Below are 14098 nucleotides of genomic sequence, written 5' to 3'. Positions count from 1 at the left end.
ATGCAATGCCATCCTTAAATTTTCCCCATCCCTCACTGTGATTGGTCTGTGCATTGTATCTGTTCAGAATACCTGCAATTGTATTTTCTCCAGTACAACAGGAAGAGTGCAACTCTGCCATGATGTACTTAGGGAGTTGTTAATGGAAAAGCATTGCCATGATTTTGAGTGAACTTGATTTTGACACAAGATAAAGCTGAGGAAGGATGGAGTGTTAGTGTACTCATTTGATTTTTTTTCTGAAAAAGAATGATGTTTTTGGTCTTTCGTAGTGGTTTGGCAATCTAGTAACTATGAAATGGTGGAATGATCTCTGGCTGAATGAGGGATTTGCCACTTTCATGGAGTACTTTGCCATAGAGGAGATTTTTCCAGAATTACATTCAGTAAGTACTTTCTGTAATTACATTTACTGTACCTTTGCTAAGATCTATTTTTTAATGCTGACCATAAAGGACTGATACTTATAAACTTATATTGGAATTCACTTTGAGCACCCTTGAGATTATTCTGTATCTCCTCTGGTTTTGCACTTTCATTACATTGGAAGTGGGTTTAGTGGGGGGGGCCTTTAGGGAGGGCACATTACTTTTGTTGGTTTTAATTTTTTTTTTTTTATTTTGGTAGTAGTCTACATGCTGTCTTTGTGTTTTGTGTAGGTTAAAGCATTCTGTGAAAAATAGCAGGTGTTAAAAAGGTGTAGGTGTCTATATATCAAATTGTAACTTAAAATATTATACAGAAAGTCCAGTCATGTTGTTGATCAATTTTGTCTGTCTCTACTTTTTGTGATAGACTTAGGAAGCACCAGTGCTGTAGGTTATTAAATATTCCTGGAGTTACTCCTGAGTTTCCATCATTGTGCTACTTGCTTGTGTCTGCATGGGTTTGGGATTCACAGATTGGAGGACCTGATATAAAATTATCATATGGTCCCACCCAATGGATTCTAGTAGCATTGATTTACAGTAATAGTACAACGCACGGCTCCCACAGGCACTTCCTTCACACATATGGCTGAAGGATAGAATCTTTTTGATATAATAACCCAATGATCATTTAAAAATTCACTCAGCTACTAAGTGACCTAGCTTACCAGACTCTGGAAAACATGAAGGATTGAAACTTGATCTTTCCTGTCCAAGGAAGGGATACCAGCTACTGCTGTAAAGCATCTCTGTTACTGAATGCAGGCAGTGAAACAAAGATGAGTGGAGAGGAGATCTGCTAGGAGAGGAGATACCTGAGCTCTGGAACCAACTTCCAGGTGTATTTATGTATTTTACTTTAGTCACGGGGTTAAAAACCTGACGTGTATTTACTGTTTCCTGCTTGCTACATTGTGTTCTTCTTAGCATTCTGACTGAGTGATTTTTGAGTTCTTAATTCATCCTTGTTACTGCATTAAGAAACTTGGGTTGCTAACTTGGTTCAGTAGAATTCTTTCTTGGAACTGGGTATTTAAAAAGTTTTTCGTTTGGCCTAGCTTGGCTGTTGAGTTTGATGGCTACTGAAAGTATGCTTGTATAGCCATTCTAGTTTCAGGTGCATATGTGGTGAGGGGAGGACACAAAGCTAGTCTAATGTTTTAACAAGGGAACATACTATACTTGTGCCTGACAAGGTGCCTTCAGCGACCTCTCATTTCACCACTTGGTGGTGCCAAAATGTGTTTTGGTAAAATAAAAAAAAAATCACTCTGAACTTCTGTGTTCAAGAAGAATAGCTTTAAAATTTTAAATTTTAAAGGGTATCTTTATTGTTTTGTTCTTACCTTTTAATTTTTTTTGTAACCTTCTACTGTATAGAGAATTGTTTACTCAAGTCTCAGTGAAATGAAATGGACAAATACCAGTACAATCAGCTTCTTTTCAGTGTTTGGTTTGTCTTGTTCTGGTCACAATGTATTAAATTCAAATATCTTAATTCTAGAAGAAAAGAAGGAAGATACTAGGATCACTAGATAAGGTGGTGTTTACATTCACACAGACTTCACTGTCATGAGTAATTTCCCTAGATTTCATGTTTTAATATTAAAGCATGCTAAAAAATTCCGTGTAGGTGGTGGTGAAGCCACAACCTATAGTCCCAGGGCGATCAAAAAAGACTTCAGGGTCTTAGGATGCTTGGTAAGGGAATCTGAAGTACAGGTTATTTTTTCCTCTCTCCTTCCAGTTGTGGACAGCCACATTAAAAGTAACAGACACACCCACTCTATTAATAGATAGCTCTGTGGCTGGTGTCACTGCCACAGTTTTGGGTTTTTTGATAATGGGATGGCCCATACATCACCAGGCTTGCTGGCATCAATGGGGTTCACCTTTCTCAAAGGGGGAAGATGGTCTTTGGTCAGGAGCTTGCAGGGCTCATTGACAGCTTTAAAATAGACTTGAAGTGGGAGAAGAATAATATCAGGCTTGCCTCTGTTAAGCTGTGGGATAACACACCAGAGCTGGAGGGATGGGATGCTAGCAAGGGCCCGCAGCCTGTTGCTCTGAGATGTGTTGCGTACACTGCAGCACACTCGCAGTCTTGCAGAGATGAGCCAGGGGCTCCTGAGGTAATAGCAGCCAACAGGAAAACACCAGTGATATGCCTCAAAGGAATTAAGGGGTGTTCCTCTGAGAAGGTGACATGGCCAACAGCCCGGCTGAAGTGCCTCTACACTGATGCATGCAGCATGGGCAACAAACAGGAGCTGGAAGCCACTATGGTGCTAGAAAGCTATGACCTGGTTGCCTTTATTGAAACTTGGTAGACAAATCCCATGACTGGAGTGCAGCTATCAATGCCTATAGGCTGTTCAGAAGAGACAGGCAAGGAAGGAGGGGAGGAGGGGTTGCCCTCTACACCACTTAATTGAGCGTGAAGAACTGTGTCTGAAGAATAGCCACAAACAGGTTGAAAGCTTATGGGTAAGAATCAGAGACCAAGGCAACAAAGGGAACCTTGTGGTTGGTGTCTACTACAGGCCACCTAATCGAGGGGAGCCTGTTGATGAAATCTTCTTATTTCAGCTACAGGAGGTATCACACTGTCAGGCTCTCATCCTGCTGGGGGACTTCAGCCACCTTGACATCTGTGGGAAGAGTAGCAGTGCAGGCTGTAGGCAATCCTGGAGACTCTGGGAGTGCATTGAGGATAACTTCCTAAGCCAGATGATAGACAGCTTTCCTAGAGGGCATGTGATACTGGTCACCAATGCGAGTGAGCTCATTGGTAACATCAAGATTGGAGGCAGTCTGGACTGCAGTGATCATGTGTTGGTGGAGATCACAGTTCTGGGGGATATGGGTCAGGTGAAGAGTAAAGTCAGGACACTGAATTTTAGGAAAGCAAAATTCTGGCTCTTCAAGGAGTTAGTCAATAGGACCCCCTGGGAAACTGCCCTCGGTGATAAGGGAACAGAACAGAACTGACAGATCTTTAAGGATGCTTTCCATAGAGTGCAAGAGCTCTAGATCCCCAGGTGTAAGAAATCAGGAAGAGACCAGCATGGCTGAGTCAAGACTTGTTGGCCAAACAAAATGTCAAGAAGGAAATGCACAGGAAGTGGAAGCAAGGACAGGTATCCTGGAAAGAGTATAGGGACACTGCCTGGTTGTGTAGGGGTGGGGTCAGGAAGGCCAAGGCATAACTGGAGCTGAACTTAGCAAGGGATGCAAAGAATAATAAGAGCTTCTACAGGTATGTCATCCAGAAAAGGAAGGTCAAGGAAAATATTCCCCCTTCATGAGCAAGATTGGCAAACTGGCAACAACAGATGATGAAAAGTCTGAGGTACTCAACAAGTTTTTGACTTAGTCTTCACTGGCAGCCTCTCTTCCATACCTCTCGAGTGGATGGACCAAAAAATGGGCACTGCCAGAGCAAAGTCCCTCCCACTGTAAGAGAAGACCAGGTTCATGACCTCCTGAGGAACCTGAACATACACAAGTCCATGGGACCCAACGAGAAGCATCCCAGAGTCCTTAGGGAACTGGCTGATCCACTCTCCATGATATCTGAAAAGTCATGGCAGTCAGGTGAAAGCCCTGGTGACTGGAAAAAGGGAAAAATTGCACCCGTTTTTAAAAAGAATAGAAAGGAAGACCCCGGGAACTACCAAGCTGACAGCGTCACTTCTGTGCCTGGGAAGATCATGGAACAGATCCTCCTAGAAGTTATGCTGAGGCACATGGAAAACGGGTGATTTGAGACAGCCAGCATGGCTTCACCCAGGGAGAGTCTTGCCTGACCACCCTAGTGGCCTTCTATGATGGAGTGGATCAATCAGTGGACAATGGAAGAGCTATGGATGTCATCTATTTGGACTTCCATAAGACCTTTGACACAGTCATCCACAACATCCTTCTCTCTAAATTGGAGAGATATGGATTTCATGGGTGGACTGTTCAGTGGATGAGGTATTGGTTGGATGGTCACATCCAGAGGGTAGTAGTCAATGTCTCAATGTCCAGATGCAGACTGGTGACAAGTGGTGTCCCTCAGGGGTCCATATTGGGACCAGTACTGTTTAATATCTTCATCAATGACACAGTGGGATCGAGTGCACCCTCAGCAAATTTGCTGATGACATCAAGTTGAGTGGTGTGGTTGACACTCCTGAGGAATGGGATGCTATCCTGACATGGTTTTGGCAGCAGCTAAGATCACATGGTCCTTCCCTCACTCCCCTGCTCTGATGAGATGGGGAGGAGAAACACAACAAAAAGGGATTCATGGATTGAAATGAGAACGGGGAGAGCTCACTCATCAATTATGGTCACAGGAATAACAGGGGAAGAAAATTCTATTTAATTTCGAACCAACCAATCAAAGTAGGATAGTGAGACATAACAACCACATCTTAAGACACATTCCCCCCACCCCTCCCTTCTTCCTGGGCTCAAATCACTTTGCTCCTGATTTCTCTGCCTCCTCCGCAGTGGCACAGGGTGGGGATGGGGAATGGGGGTTGCAGTCAGTTTATCTGCTGCTCTGTCAGGTGTGAGATCCCTCACGCAGGCTGAGAGAGTCAAGGAACAAAATGTTCCAATGTGGGCTTCCCACAGAGTCACAGACTTCTTCAGGCCCAACTCCTGCATGGGAAGTTCCATGAGTGAGAGACATGTCTCCTCTTTGGCAGACCTTCTCCCTCTACTCTGGCCTGAGCGTCTCTGATGACTTCTGCTCTCCATATAGTCACAGCTGCCTTCAGGCACAGCCTCCCAGTCCTACTTGGAGTCCTTCATGGGCAACACATGGGTATCTGCTCTGCTGTTAACCTCCATGGCCCACAGGGGAAATTCTGTACACCTCACCCCATTCTTTTCCTTGCTGACCTGGGTGTCTGTAGTTCCACTGTCTCCTCTCCTCCAGTTGTTGATGGTCTTTTGTTGATACCGATGTTTCCTGATCACTCCTCACCAAAACAGTTCTTCCCCTCATAAATATGGATTTGCAGAGATGTCCTTATCATTGATTGGCTCAGCCTGGGCTGGAGGCAAGTCTGCATCTGAGCCATGGGAGCTTCTCAAAGCTTTTCACAGAGACCATCACTATAGCCCCTTCCCTGACTACTAAAAATGCCTTCCAAAACCAACACATTCAGAGGGACCTGGATGAACATGAGAAGCTCATGAGTTTCAACAAAGCCAAGTGCAAGGTCCTGCACCTAGGTCGGGTAATCCCCAGTATCAATGCAGGCTGGAGGATGAAGGCATTTAGAGTAGCCCTGTGGAGAAGGACTTTCTGGAACTGGTGGATGAAAAGCTGGACATGAGCCAGCAATGTGTGTTCACAGCCCAGAGGGCCAACTGTATCCTGGGCTGCATCAGAAGAAGAAGCATGGTCAGCAGGTCAAGGGAGGTGATTCTGCCCTTCTACCCTACTCTGGTGAGACTTAACCTGGAGTACTACATCCAGCTCTGGAGTCCTCAGCACAGCAAAGACATGGACCTCCTGGAGTGGTCAGAGGAGGGCTACAAAAAATAATTGGAGGGGTGGAAGAACTCTTCCATGAAGGAAGGCTGAGAAAGTTGGGGTTGTTCAGCCTGGAGAAGAGAAGGCTCTGGGCTGACTTTATTGTGGCCTTTCAATACTTAAAGGGGGCTTACAAGAAAGATGGGTACAGACATTTTAGCACAGCCTGTAGCAATAGGACAAGGGGTAATGTTTTTAAAGTAAAAGAGGGGAGGTTCAGACTAGATATAAGGAAGAGAATTTTTATGATGAGGGTAGTGAAACACTGGAACAGGTTGCCCAGCAAGCTTGTGGATGTCCCATGCCTGGAAACATTCAAGGTCAGGCTGTGTAGGGCTCTGAGCAACATGATCTGGTTGAAGATGACCCTGCTAATTGCAGGGGGGTTGGACTAGATGATCTTTAAAGGTCTCTTCCAACCTAAACCATTCTATGATTCTATGAGTAATTTCCCTAGATTTCATGCTTTAATATTAAAGCATACTAGAAGGTCATGCCTTTGTGTTCCCTGCTTCGTGCAAATTAACTGAAAACACTGGTGAGCCAAATATGAAATTCCACATGTACTTACTTAGTAAGTACACTTGTTTTCTCTAGTGCCAAATGATGCATTTACCTGAGACAGGAGCTTAAAAGTCTGGATAATGATGTAAACTCAAGAGTGAGATTCTACTCTAAAATGTGTCAGGGAAAGAATAGATTTTACAAATGCTACCCTGACAGTTCTTTTGCTGCCTCCATTAGCAGGAAGTCAAGCAATGGCCTGTTAGACCAATGGAAGAGCAAAGCAGAGACAACTTTTACTAGTCTGCTTACCATGTATGTTCTAGCTTCTCAGACACTTATAATTGTTTCTCTCCTAGGATGAAGATTTCCTTAATCTGATTTTTAAGGCTATGATGAAGGATTCCTTGAATTCTTCACATCCAGTCTCTTCTGCTGTTCAGTCATCAGAGCAAATTGAAGAAATGTTTGATGCACTTTCTTATATCAAGGTAACTTTAAAAATATTTTGAAATATTTGGAAAATTAAATATTAGCTATTGAAAGCATGAATGCGGAATAATGAGTAACTAGGCATGTACTGATGATTGTTTGGGGATAATTTACACCTAGCACAAAAAATGCAGGATCTCTCAGTAGTGTTTCTGGGAGTCTATGTAGCTCATAATTAGGAAAAGATTATGTGTATGTGTATGTGTCCTTACTTAACATCATTCTGCTTGGTGCATGCTTCGGCATGAAGTTAAATACTCATGAAGATGTAAGAGGTGATCCAGTAGTCAAAACAAAATATCTGGTTAGGCATATATTCTTTTTCTGATAGCAGACTGTAACAAATGCTTAAAAAAAAGAGTAACAAGAAAGCACTTATTGAAGCAATCCCTCCTTTTTTTTATACTCTCTCTGCTTTAAAAAGTAGTATTTTAGAGACTTCTAGAGCTGGATGGAGGCTTGCATCTGGAATGTAAAATTATTTCACTGCATATCCTGGTTGATTATTTCTAATGTCTAATGAGGGTTGTATGTAAGTTTTGTCTATTTAAAGCTTCACAGTGCCTCACTTGAAAATGCATGAAAGAACAAATATCTGTATTTACCAAATTTTTATTCTCACATTGTCTCAGTTTTTAGGTACTGTGCCCCATGATTTTGGTACTGCTGGAGGAAAGTCTTTTATATCTTCTAGATTAGCTGTCTTCCCCCTCCCCTCCTCCCCCAATCTGTGTGTGCTTGTATTTTCCTCTAATAAGAAACCATGGGGACTGGTAGAAAATAGTCAAACACTATATATTCCTCTGCTCAGTGTGGAATGCAGTTCCCACACTGTCTTGGTTTGTCTCCTCTGGTTTCTTTTTGCAAGTCTCAACTGGCCAACATGTGTTGTCTGACATCCTTGAGTAGTTTGAGATGCCAAATGGACCTACTATAGTGATGTGCTTCCATTTATTGGTCTGTTTTCTGAACTACAAGAGTAGAGATGTATGATTTTCAACTTCCCTTGGTTGTGAAATGGATTTGGTTTCTCTCTCCCTAACCTGTATGTCAAAAGGCACTACTGTTGTTTGATGCTTCAGAGCTGCTGTCTCGAGTAATTCCCTTTTTGGTGACCTTCTGGAAGCTATGCTTCATGCATTATTTTGTCTGTAGCTAACTAACTTCAGAGGTAATAATTCTGTTACTCTTTACCTGATCAAAACTATATAATTTTAATGGAAATATGTCATAAGTGGTTGGACTGGAGTTTCAGTCAATTAGTCAAGTGTTTCATTTGGAGAATTACTTTATTGCTACTAGTAAGTATGTGTACTTTCTGAATAGAAGTGTAGCAACCTACACCTTTGAGTTAGGAGCTAACCAAAAGAAGTTTTGCCCTTGCGTTGTCAGAAACAGTATTTTCTTGGCTGCTTTCTGTATTTGAGTCTTTCATTGCATAGCTCTTCATTCATGTGTGCTGTCTTGGTATTCCACTACTCTTGGCCCTGTATCTTAGCTAACACTCTTGCCAATTTGAGTGGGAAGACCTTGCAGCATGGCCCCTACTCAGCTAATGGGGGAGTCTGTTATTGAATTGTACAAATTTGTTTGGTTTACTGTGCTACCAAGTGACACAAATTATTAGGTAGCCTCTGCATTTTACCATCTGGAATAGGAATTATGGTACAAAATTATTTTTAGCCTGGTTGTTTTGGAGACTAACACACAAAGGTGGGACAACAATCCACCTGTAACAACAGTAAAAAAAAAAAAAAAGGTAGAGCTATAGGTTAAATACAGATGCATGCAAGAGTGGAAATTATTACCTTATTATTAAAAAAAGTAGTAAGGGGTATTCCTGCAGTTTCAAGAATAATTAGATTAACCAGTCAGCCTTCAGTTTCAGGCAAAAATTTGAAATGTGTAAGAACCATACATGCTCACATAATAATCTTCCTTTTGAATTTTCCTTGATTGTTTCTCAGAAATAAAGCCAAAAATATGAAGTGCACCTTTGAACTTTTTATGATCTATTGCTCTCATCTGCATTCAGTTGTACAGTATGCAAGTCCTCAGGCAATTTATTAGTGGCTGTGACATCGACACATGGAAAGAAAATGTCTTTCAGCTATGTTTAAAGAAAGCAAAACCCAACACCTTTCTATCTACACGTTTGTGGCTACTTTGGTACTAGAACTACTCAGTTACTGCTTTTTTAACAAAATGCCTGTATTTTAATGCTGTCAAAATGCACTTGTCCTTCTACAGTCAGTTCTTCATACCTACTAAGTGTATCTCATCTTCCTCCTGTAATTTCATTTTTTTGCTATAACTGCAAATCATATGACTGTTAAACACTGTCTCACAAGTGCAGTTCTGTACCATCCAGAAGAGTATTGCTAATGAAATATGGCAGCCAGCAGAGATGTATCAGTAGGAAGGCAATATTTTTGAGATTAATTGTAAAAAATGTCAAGCTCTGTATCAGTAGGAAGGCAATATTTTTGAGATTGTTAATTGTAAAAAATGTCAAGCTGTATTAGCCTGTTCTGTAACTGTGTTTTGAGCCTTTGAAATATTAAAAAATATTTTTTCCAAAGCAACTGGGAGAAATTTCAAGCTGTATTAGCCTTTTTTGTAACTGTATTTGGAGTTTATGAAATAGTAAAAAAACTGAGTGTTATGGTAATTACTCAAATGATATTGTCTGGGGTAAATCTGCCAGCTTCTGAGTTATTCTTGTACTGTGGAAGAGCTATAATATATATATATATGGTGCTTCAACAAGTTCTATAACTTTAATTTACTGATTCTTTTTCTGTTTTTTTCTTCCTAAAGGGGGCTTCACTTCTCTTGATGCTGAAGCACTATCTCACTAAGGATGTTTTCCAAGCTGGCATTGAGGTATACTTGCATAATCACAACTATGGATCTGCCCAGAGCGATGACTTGTGGGACAGCATGAATGAGGTACCTGTCTTTGATACACTGTTCTTGTTTTTTCACTTTTCTAAGGTTTTTGTAAATTTTGGTTTATTGCCTTGTTTATGAAAAAAATAATACACTACAGGTTAATACTCTGTAGTTCTTGCTCATCATGGTCCTAAGTTCTGTCATACAGATACTGAAATTCCTGTGGCTTCTAGGACTCCATTGAGTATCATCCCAAAAAAAAGCTGAAAGTGTGTATGCACTACCATGCATATTCACATGTATGGACACATCAGTATGTACATATCCTCTCTAGAGTTGCATTGTTAGTGTGTTAAAACCAGAGTAAAAATAATCATCCTAGATGCAGGACAAAACTTTACTTTCAAAGAATAGCTGAATCAAGAGTAAAAATAATCATCCTAGATGCAGGACAATACTTTCAAAGAATAGCTGAATCAGTCTACTGCAGAGGTCTTGAGATACTCTCTACTAGTCTAACTGTGTTTCAGTGATAGCTTCTGTTTCAACAAGCAGTGCTGGAATTGTATGGAACAGAAAAGATTGCAGGGGACGATTTAGTTCAGCAGCTCTCAAATGGTAAGTTTGTGTCTGACTGAAGTGGGTTTTGGGAGAGAAAGCAAGGGTGCAAGAAAGCAAGGACATGGGCAGGAGAGAGGAAGGGCATGAGATGGCAAGCCTGTGGGAGCTGGGCTGAGAGGGTACATGTGAAGGAGGGTGAAAACCAACATGAGGTAAAGGGGGAGGGAGAGGGTGAAGGAGCAGGAAAGAGTAAGGAAGGGGTGTGGGTGTGAGTGCAAGGGAGAGAGCATATAAAGGGTGGAGAGTGGGAGGGAGAGTGCAAGGTGAAGAGTGTGCAAGAAGGAGAGAGTGTATGAGAGAGTGAGTGAGTGAGTGCAAGAGAGAGTGATCCCAACAAGAAAGCTGCTGAGTGTGTCAAGGTGGATGTCAAGGTGGTTGTGTAAGTGAAGGGAACAGATTTTCCTCTGTGTGTGTGTGTACTGCATAGTGTGTATTAAAGTCTCTGAAATGCTGAGTGCTAGGCAAGATACTAACGTAATGTTTACTTTTGATTCTTGGTATCTACCTTACGGTATTTGAACTTCTGCAGAGCTGGAGCTGCTGTTAAATGTTGTCAGCTCTCACAGGTGGCTGTAAATTTGTGTGTTTAGTCATACACAGTCAATAGTTTGTCAGCTAGTGATGGATTATTACTGATATCAGACTGACTCTTATAAGAGACAACTCTTCTGGTTTGTATAGTGATTTTTAGAGTGCAAAACAGACCTTCCTCTCCTCAGCCTCTGCAAAATGGAGCCTCCTGACCAACCATCACATAGAGAACGTACCACAGGGAGATGGTAGTATATAGAGTGGCTAGGGAGACCACATACATGCCTCACAATTAATGTGAGGGCTTAACTGTTACTAGATGCAGGTTTTAACTGTTACTAGAGTTACGGGAAAAGAGTCATTCTCAAAACTGTAGATTACTTGCTTAATCTGTCTCCCTGGCTCAGAAAAGAACTTTTTTATTATAACCCTACTGTTCATCCATTGTGCAAGTTCAGATTTTCTGCAAACTCATCAGACCTTTTTCTCCAGTCTTTTGGAACCTCAATCATCATCTTTTCAGAGTTAAAAGTAATTGTTAGCAACTCTGAGACTGCTTCACCCACCTGTATTACTATTGTTAAGTGAATCACATGCAACCAACTTAGTAACATCTAGTGTCAGAACTCAGTGTATATTTCCTATTTTAATGAGAAACAATCCTTTGTATTTAGTTCCAATTTAATAGTTACCAAATTGCTGCTGACACCGGGTATTTAACAGTATTATCTGCCAGAAGTTGCCTTCTGTATGGAGGAACCCACCAACTGGATGATTTCTGAAGCTGCTTACATTTGCCTTTTCTTCTGTGTCCATTTCTGGCTGCACCTGATTTTGTCCCTGAGTCTTTGGTTTGTTTTGTGGGTTTTTTTACATCTAAGAGTTAATGCTGTGAATTTTAGGTTTTCACATAGCCTGCACTTTCATACATTTTCATATTCCCTTTTTCCAAAGACTTATGGTATAGCTGGGCTGAGCTGGTATTGCAATGAGTTAGTTTACATTTGGGCTTTTATTATTTTGCTTCCCTGAGAAGGTACTACATTTTCTGCACTACTTTATTTCCACTAATTTTCACCTATTGCCTCTCTGAATTTACTGGAATGTACTGTCCTTGTGTCCATTTTCCTTTATTTTGGTAATCTTTCTGTCTTAACATTTTTCTTTTTGTATCTTGAATTCTTAGTTTCTCTTGCTTTCTCATGGTCTTTCACCTTCAGTTTCTCAGCCAGACTCTATTGGTTAACAGTCAAATCTCGACAAGCTGCATCACTGACTACTTTCTCTACCCTTGGTATCAAAAATTTATCCATTCTATAATCTTGATGGAAAGTCTTTGCTCAATAGTATTTTCCCCAGTAGGTGTCTGAATAATTAAAATTATATTAACTAGATGAATCTGAGTACCTCACACTAACTATTGGGTGCCTATCTGATCTTTGAGTTGACTGATACCATTATTAGTGCTCTTGGACTCCAGCTAGTGCCCAGATCTGATAAAAGTTTATTTCAAATTTTTATCTTCATAATACAAGAGGCTATATCTCTGTCTAGACTTCTTGATTCTTCTCCATTTTAGATATTATTTGTTTCTCTGAGTTTCCCTTATTACAGTTAAATCATTAGTATTATCATGTGTTGAGATCTTTGGTATCCTTTCAGTTTTTCCCCATATTTATGGTAATAGTAAAAACAAATCTATGATATTCAGCAAATTAACTGTCTCTTTTTCCTTTTGTTCCCATTAATTATATCTAGGCTGAATATCTTTGAAAATTCCAGCCATAAAAGTGGCTTTTAATTGGATCATAATTTTTTGCCATGCATACATCAAAATGCACAATCATTTCCTAAGTCTTAATCATCTTTGTGGAAATAGACAATAGTTGGATTGAAGATGAGAAAACTACGTGTGAATTAAATGAAAAATCTGTAACACAGGAAGCAAATGTTTTGTATACCCTGCCTAGAGGGAAGAAGGTTTAAGTCATTGTCATGCATTCTTTCATTGGAGTTAGGAGCTGCTGCTCAAAGAAGATATGTCAATAAAAACAATTAATGTAAATAAATTTTTGCTATAATGAAACTATGAACCTATAATTTCTAATAAATTGGTTTAATTTCAGGTGATTGGGAAGGGTTCTGTTTTGGAATAGAATTATTTCAGTAGAGCAAATTTCAAATTTACTCATGTCTGTACAGATGAGACACAAATCTTTCTCCCTGTCCTAACAATGATGTTAGCACAGAAAGATTGAGATGTGAAATAAGCAAGTTGCCAAGGTGCAAGTGTTAGACTTAATTAGCTTCCTCATCTCTTAACATTCCTCACATTTTGGGTTTTAAGTGTTTTGGTTTGTCTTGGGGTGTTTTTTTTGTCTGTCTGGCATTGATTTTACAGATTACTTAGTGTTTTCAAAGTGTAACGGGGAGGAAAAGATAGTGGCAAAAGAAAGTGAGAGCATGCATTCAGTACGTCTTGGGCAACTTGTGAAGGGATTGTATAATGTAACATAGTAGTACCAAGTAGCAACAATGATAGTTTGTGATAACAAGACAGAGGAAGAAGATATAGCCAAGAGGGGGTTTGGGGAATATGTAAAAATAAATAATAATTTAAAAAATTAGACTTGAAATTCTATAAACTTTAAACTTTTGATAGAGAATTGCTTCCCTGGAATTGAAACCCCTATTTAAAATTTATGTTCATTCTCTACATAAATAATATAGTGTTTTCCCATGAGGGTAAACTGTACATGTTATTGTTGGCTTGAACATAGAACAGCGGGCAGTAAGTTGCTGATGAGGTAAACTAAAGAAAGACACAGTGTAGGTTGATAAAAGTTATATTCAACTTGAATAATGATTTATTAATTTCCTTATGTTCCTGATGGCTCAACCTGAAACGTATTTTCAAAAGTTAGGGGACATACTGTCTTTTTCAGGTTGAATGATCATTTCTGCTAATAAAGAGGCAGTGTTATGTACGCATTATAAAGAACTTGTCCCTCAGTGGGGATGCTGTAGTACAGTTTCTGAAAGATTAGAAGAGGCTGGAGGTTAAACCATGCAAAGGCTGGGAAGGTGAAAA

General features: G+C 40.2%; 1 protein-coding gene across 1 annotated transcript in view; it reads left to right on the top strand.

Annotated features, from left to right (window-relative positions):
- The window catches only part of LNPEP (leucyl and cystinyl aminopeptidase), a 36994-nt gene that overhangs the window by 11152 nt on the left and 11744 nt on the right, over nucleotides 1–14098 (top strand). The window contains exons 6-8 of the mRNA XM_010166627.2: nucleotides 273–386; nucleotides 6828–6959; nucleotides 9781–9912. Of these exons, the coding sequence (XP_010164929.1) occupies nucleotides 273–386; nucleotides 6828–6959; nucleotides 9781–9912 (378 nt within the window). The remainder of the gene's footprint in view (nucleotides 1–272; nucleotides 387–6827; nucleotides 6960–9780; nucleotides 9913–14098) is intronic.

Source organism: Antrostomus carolinensis, unplaced genomic scaffold, assembly GCF_000700745.2.
Source record: "Antrostomus carolinensis isolate BGI_N321 unplaced genomic scaffold, ASM70074v2 scaffold34, whole genome shotgun sequence".
Classification (NCBI taxonomy): Eukaryota; Metazoa; Chordata; class Aves; order Caprimulgiformes; family Caprimulgidae; genus Antrostomus; species Antrostomus carolinensis.
This window is presented reverse-complemented; position numbering and strand designations above follow the sequence as displayed.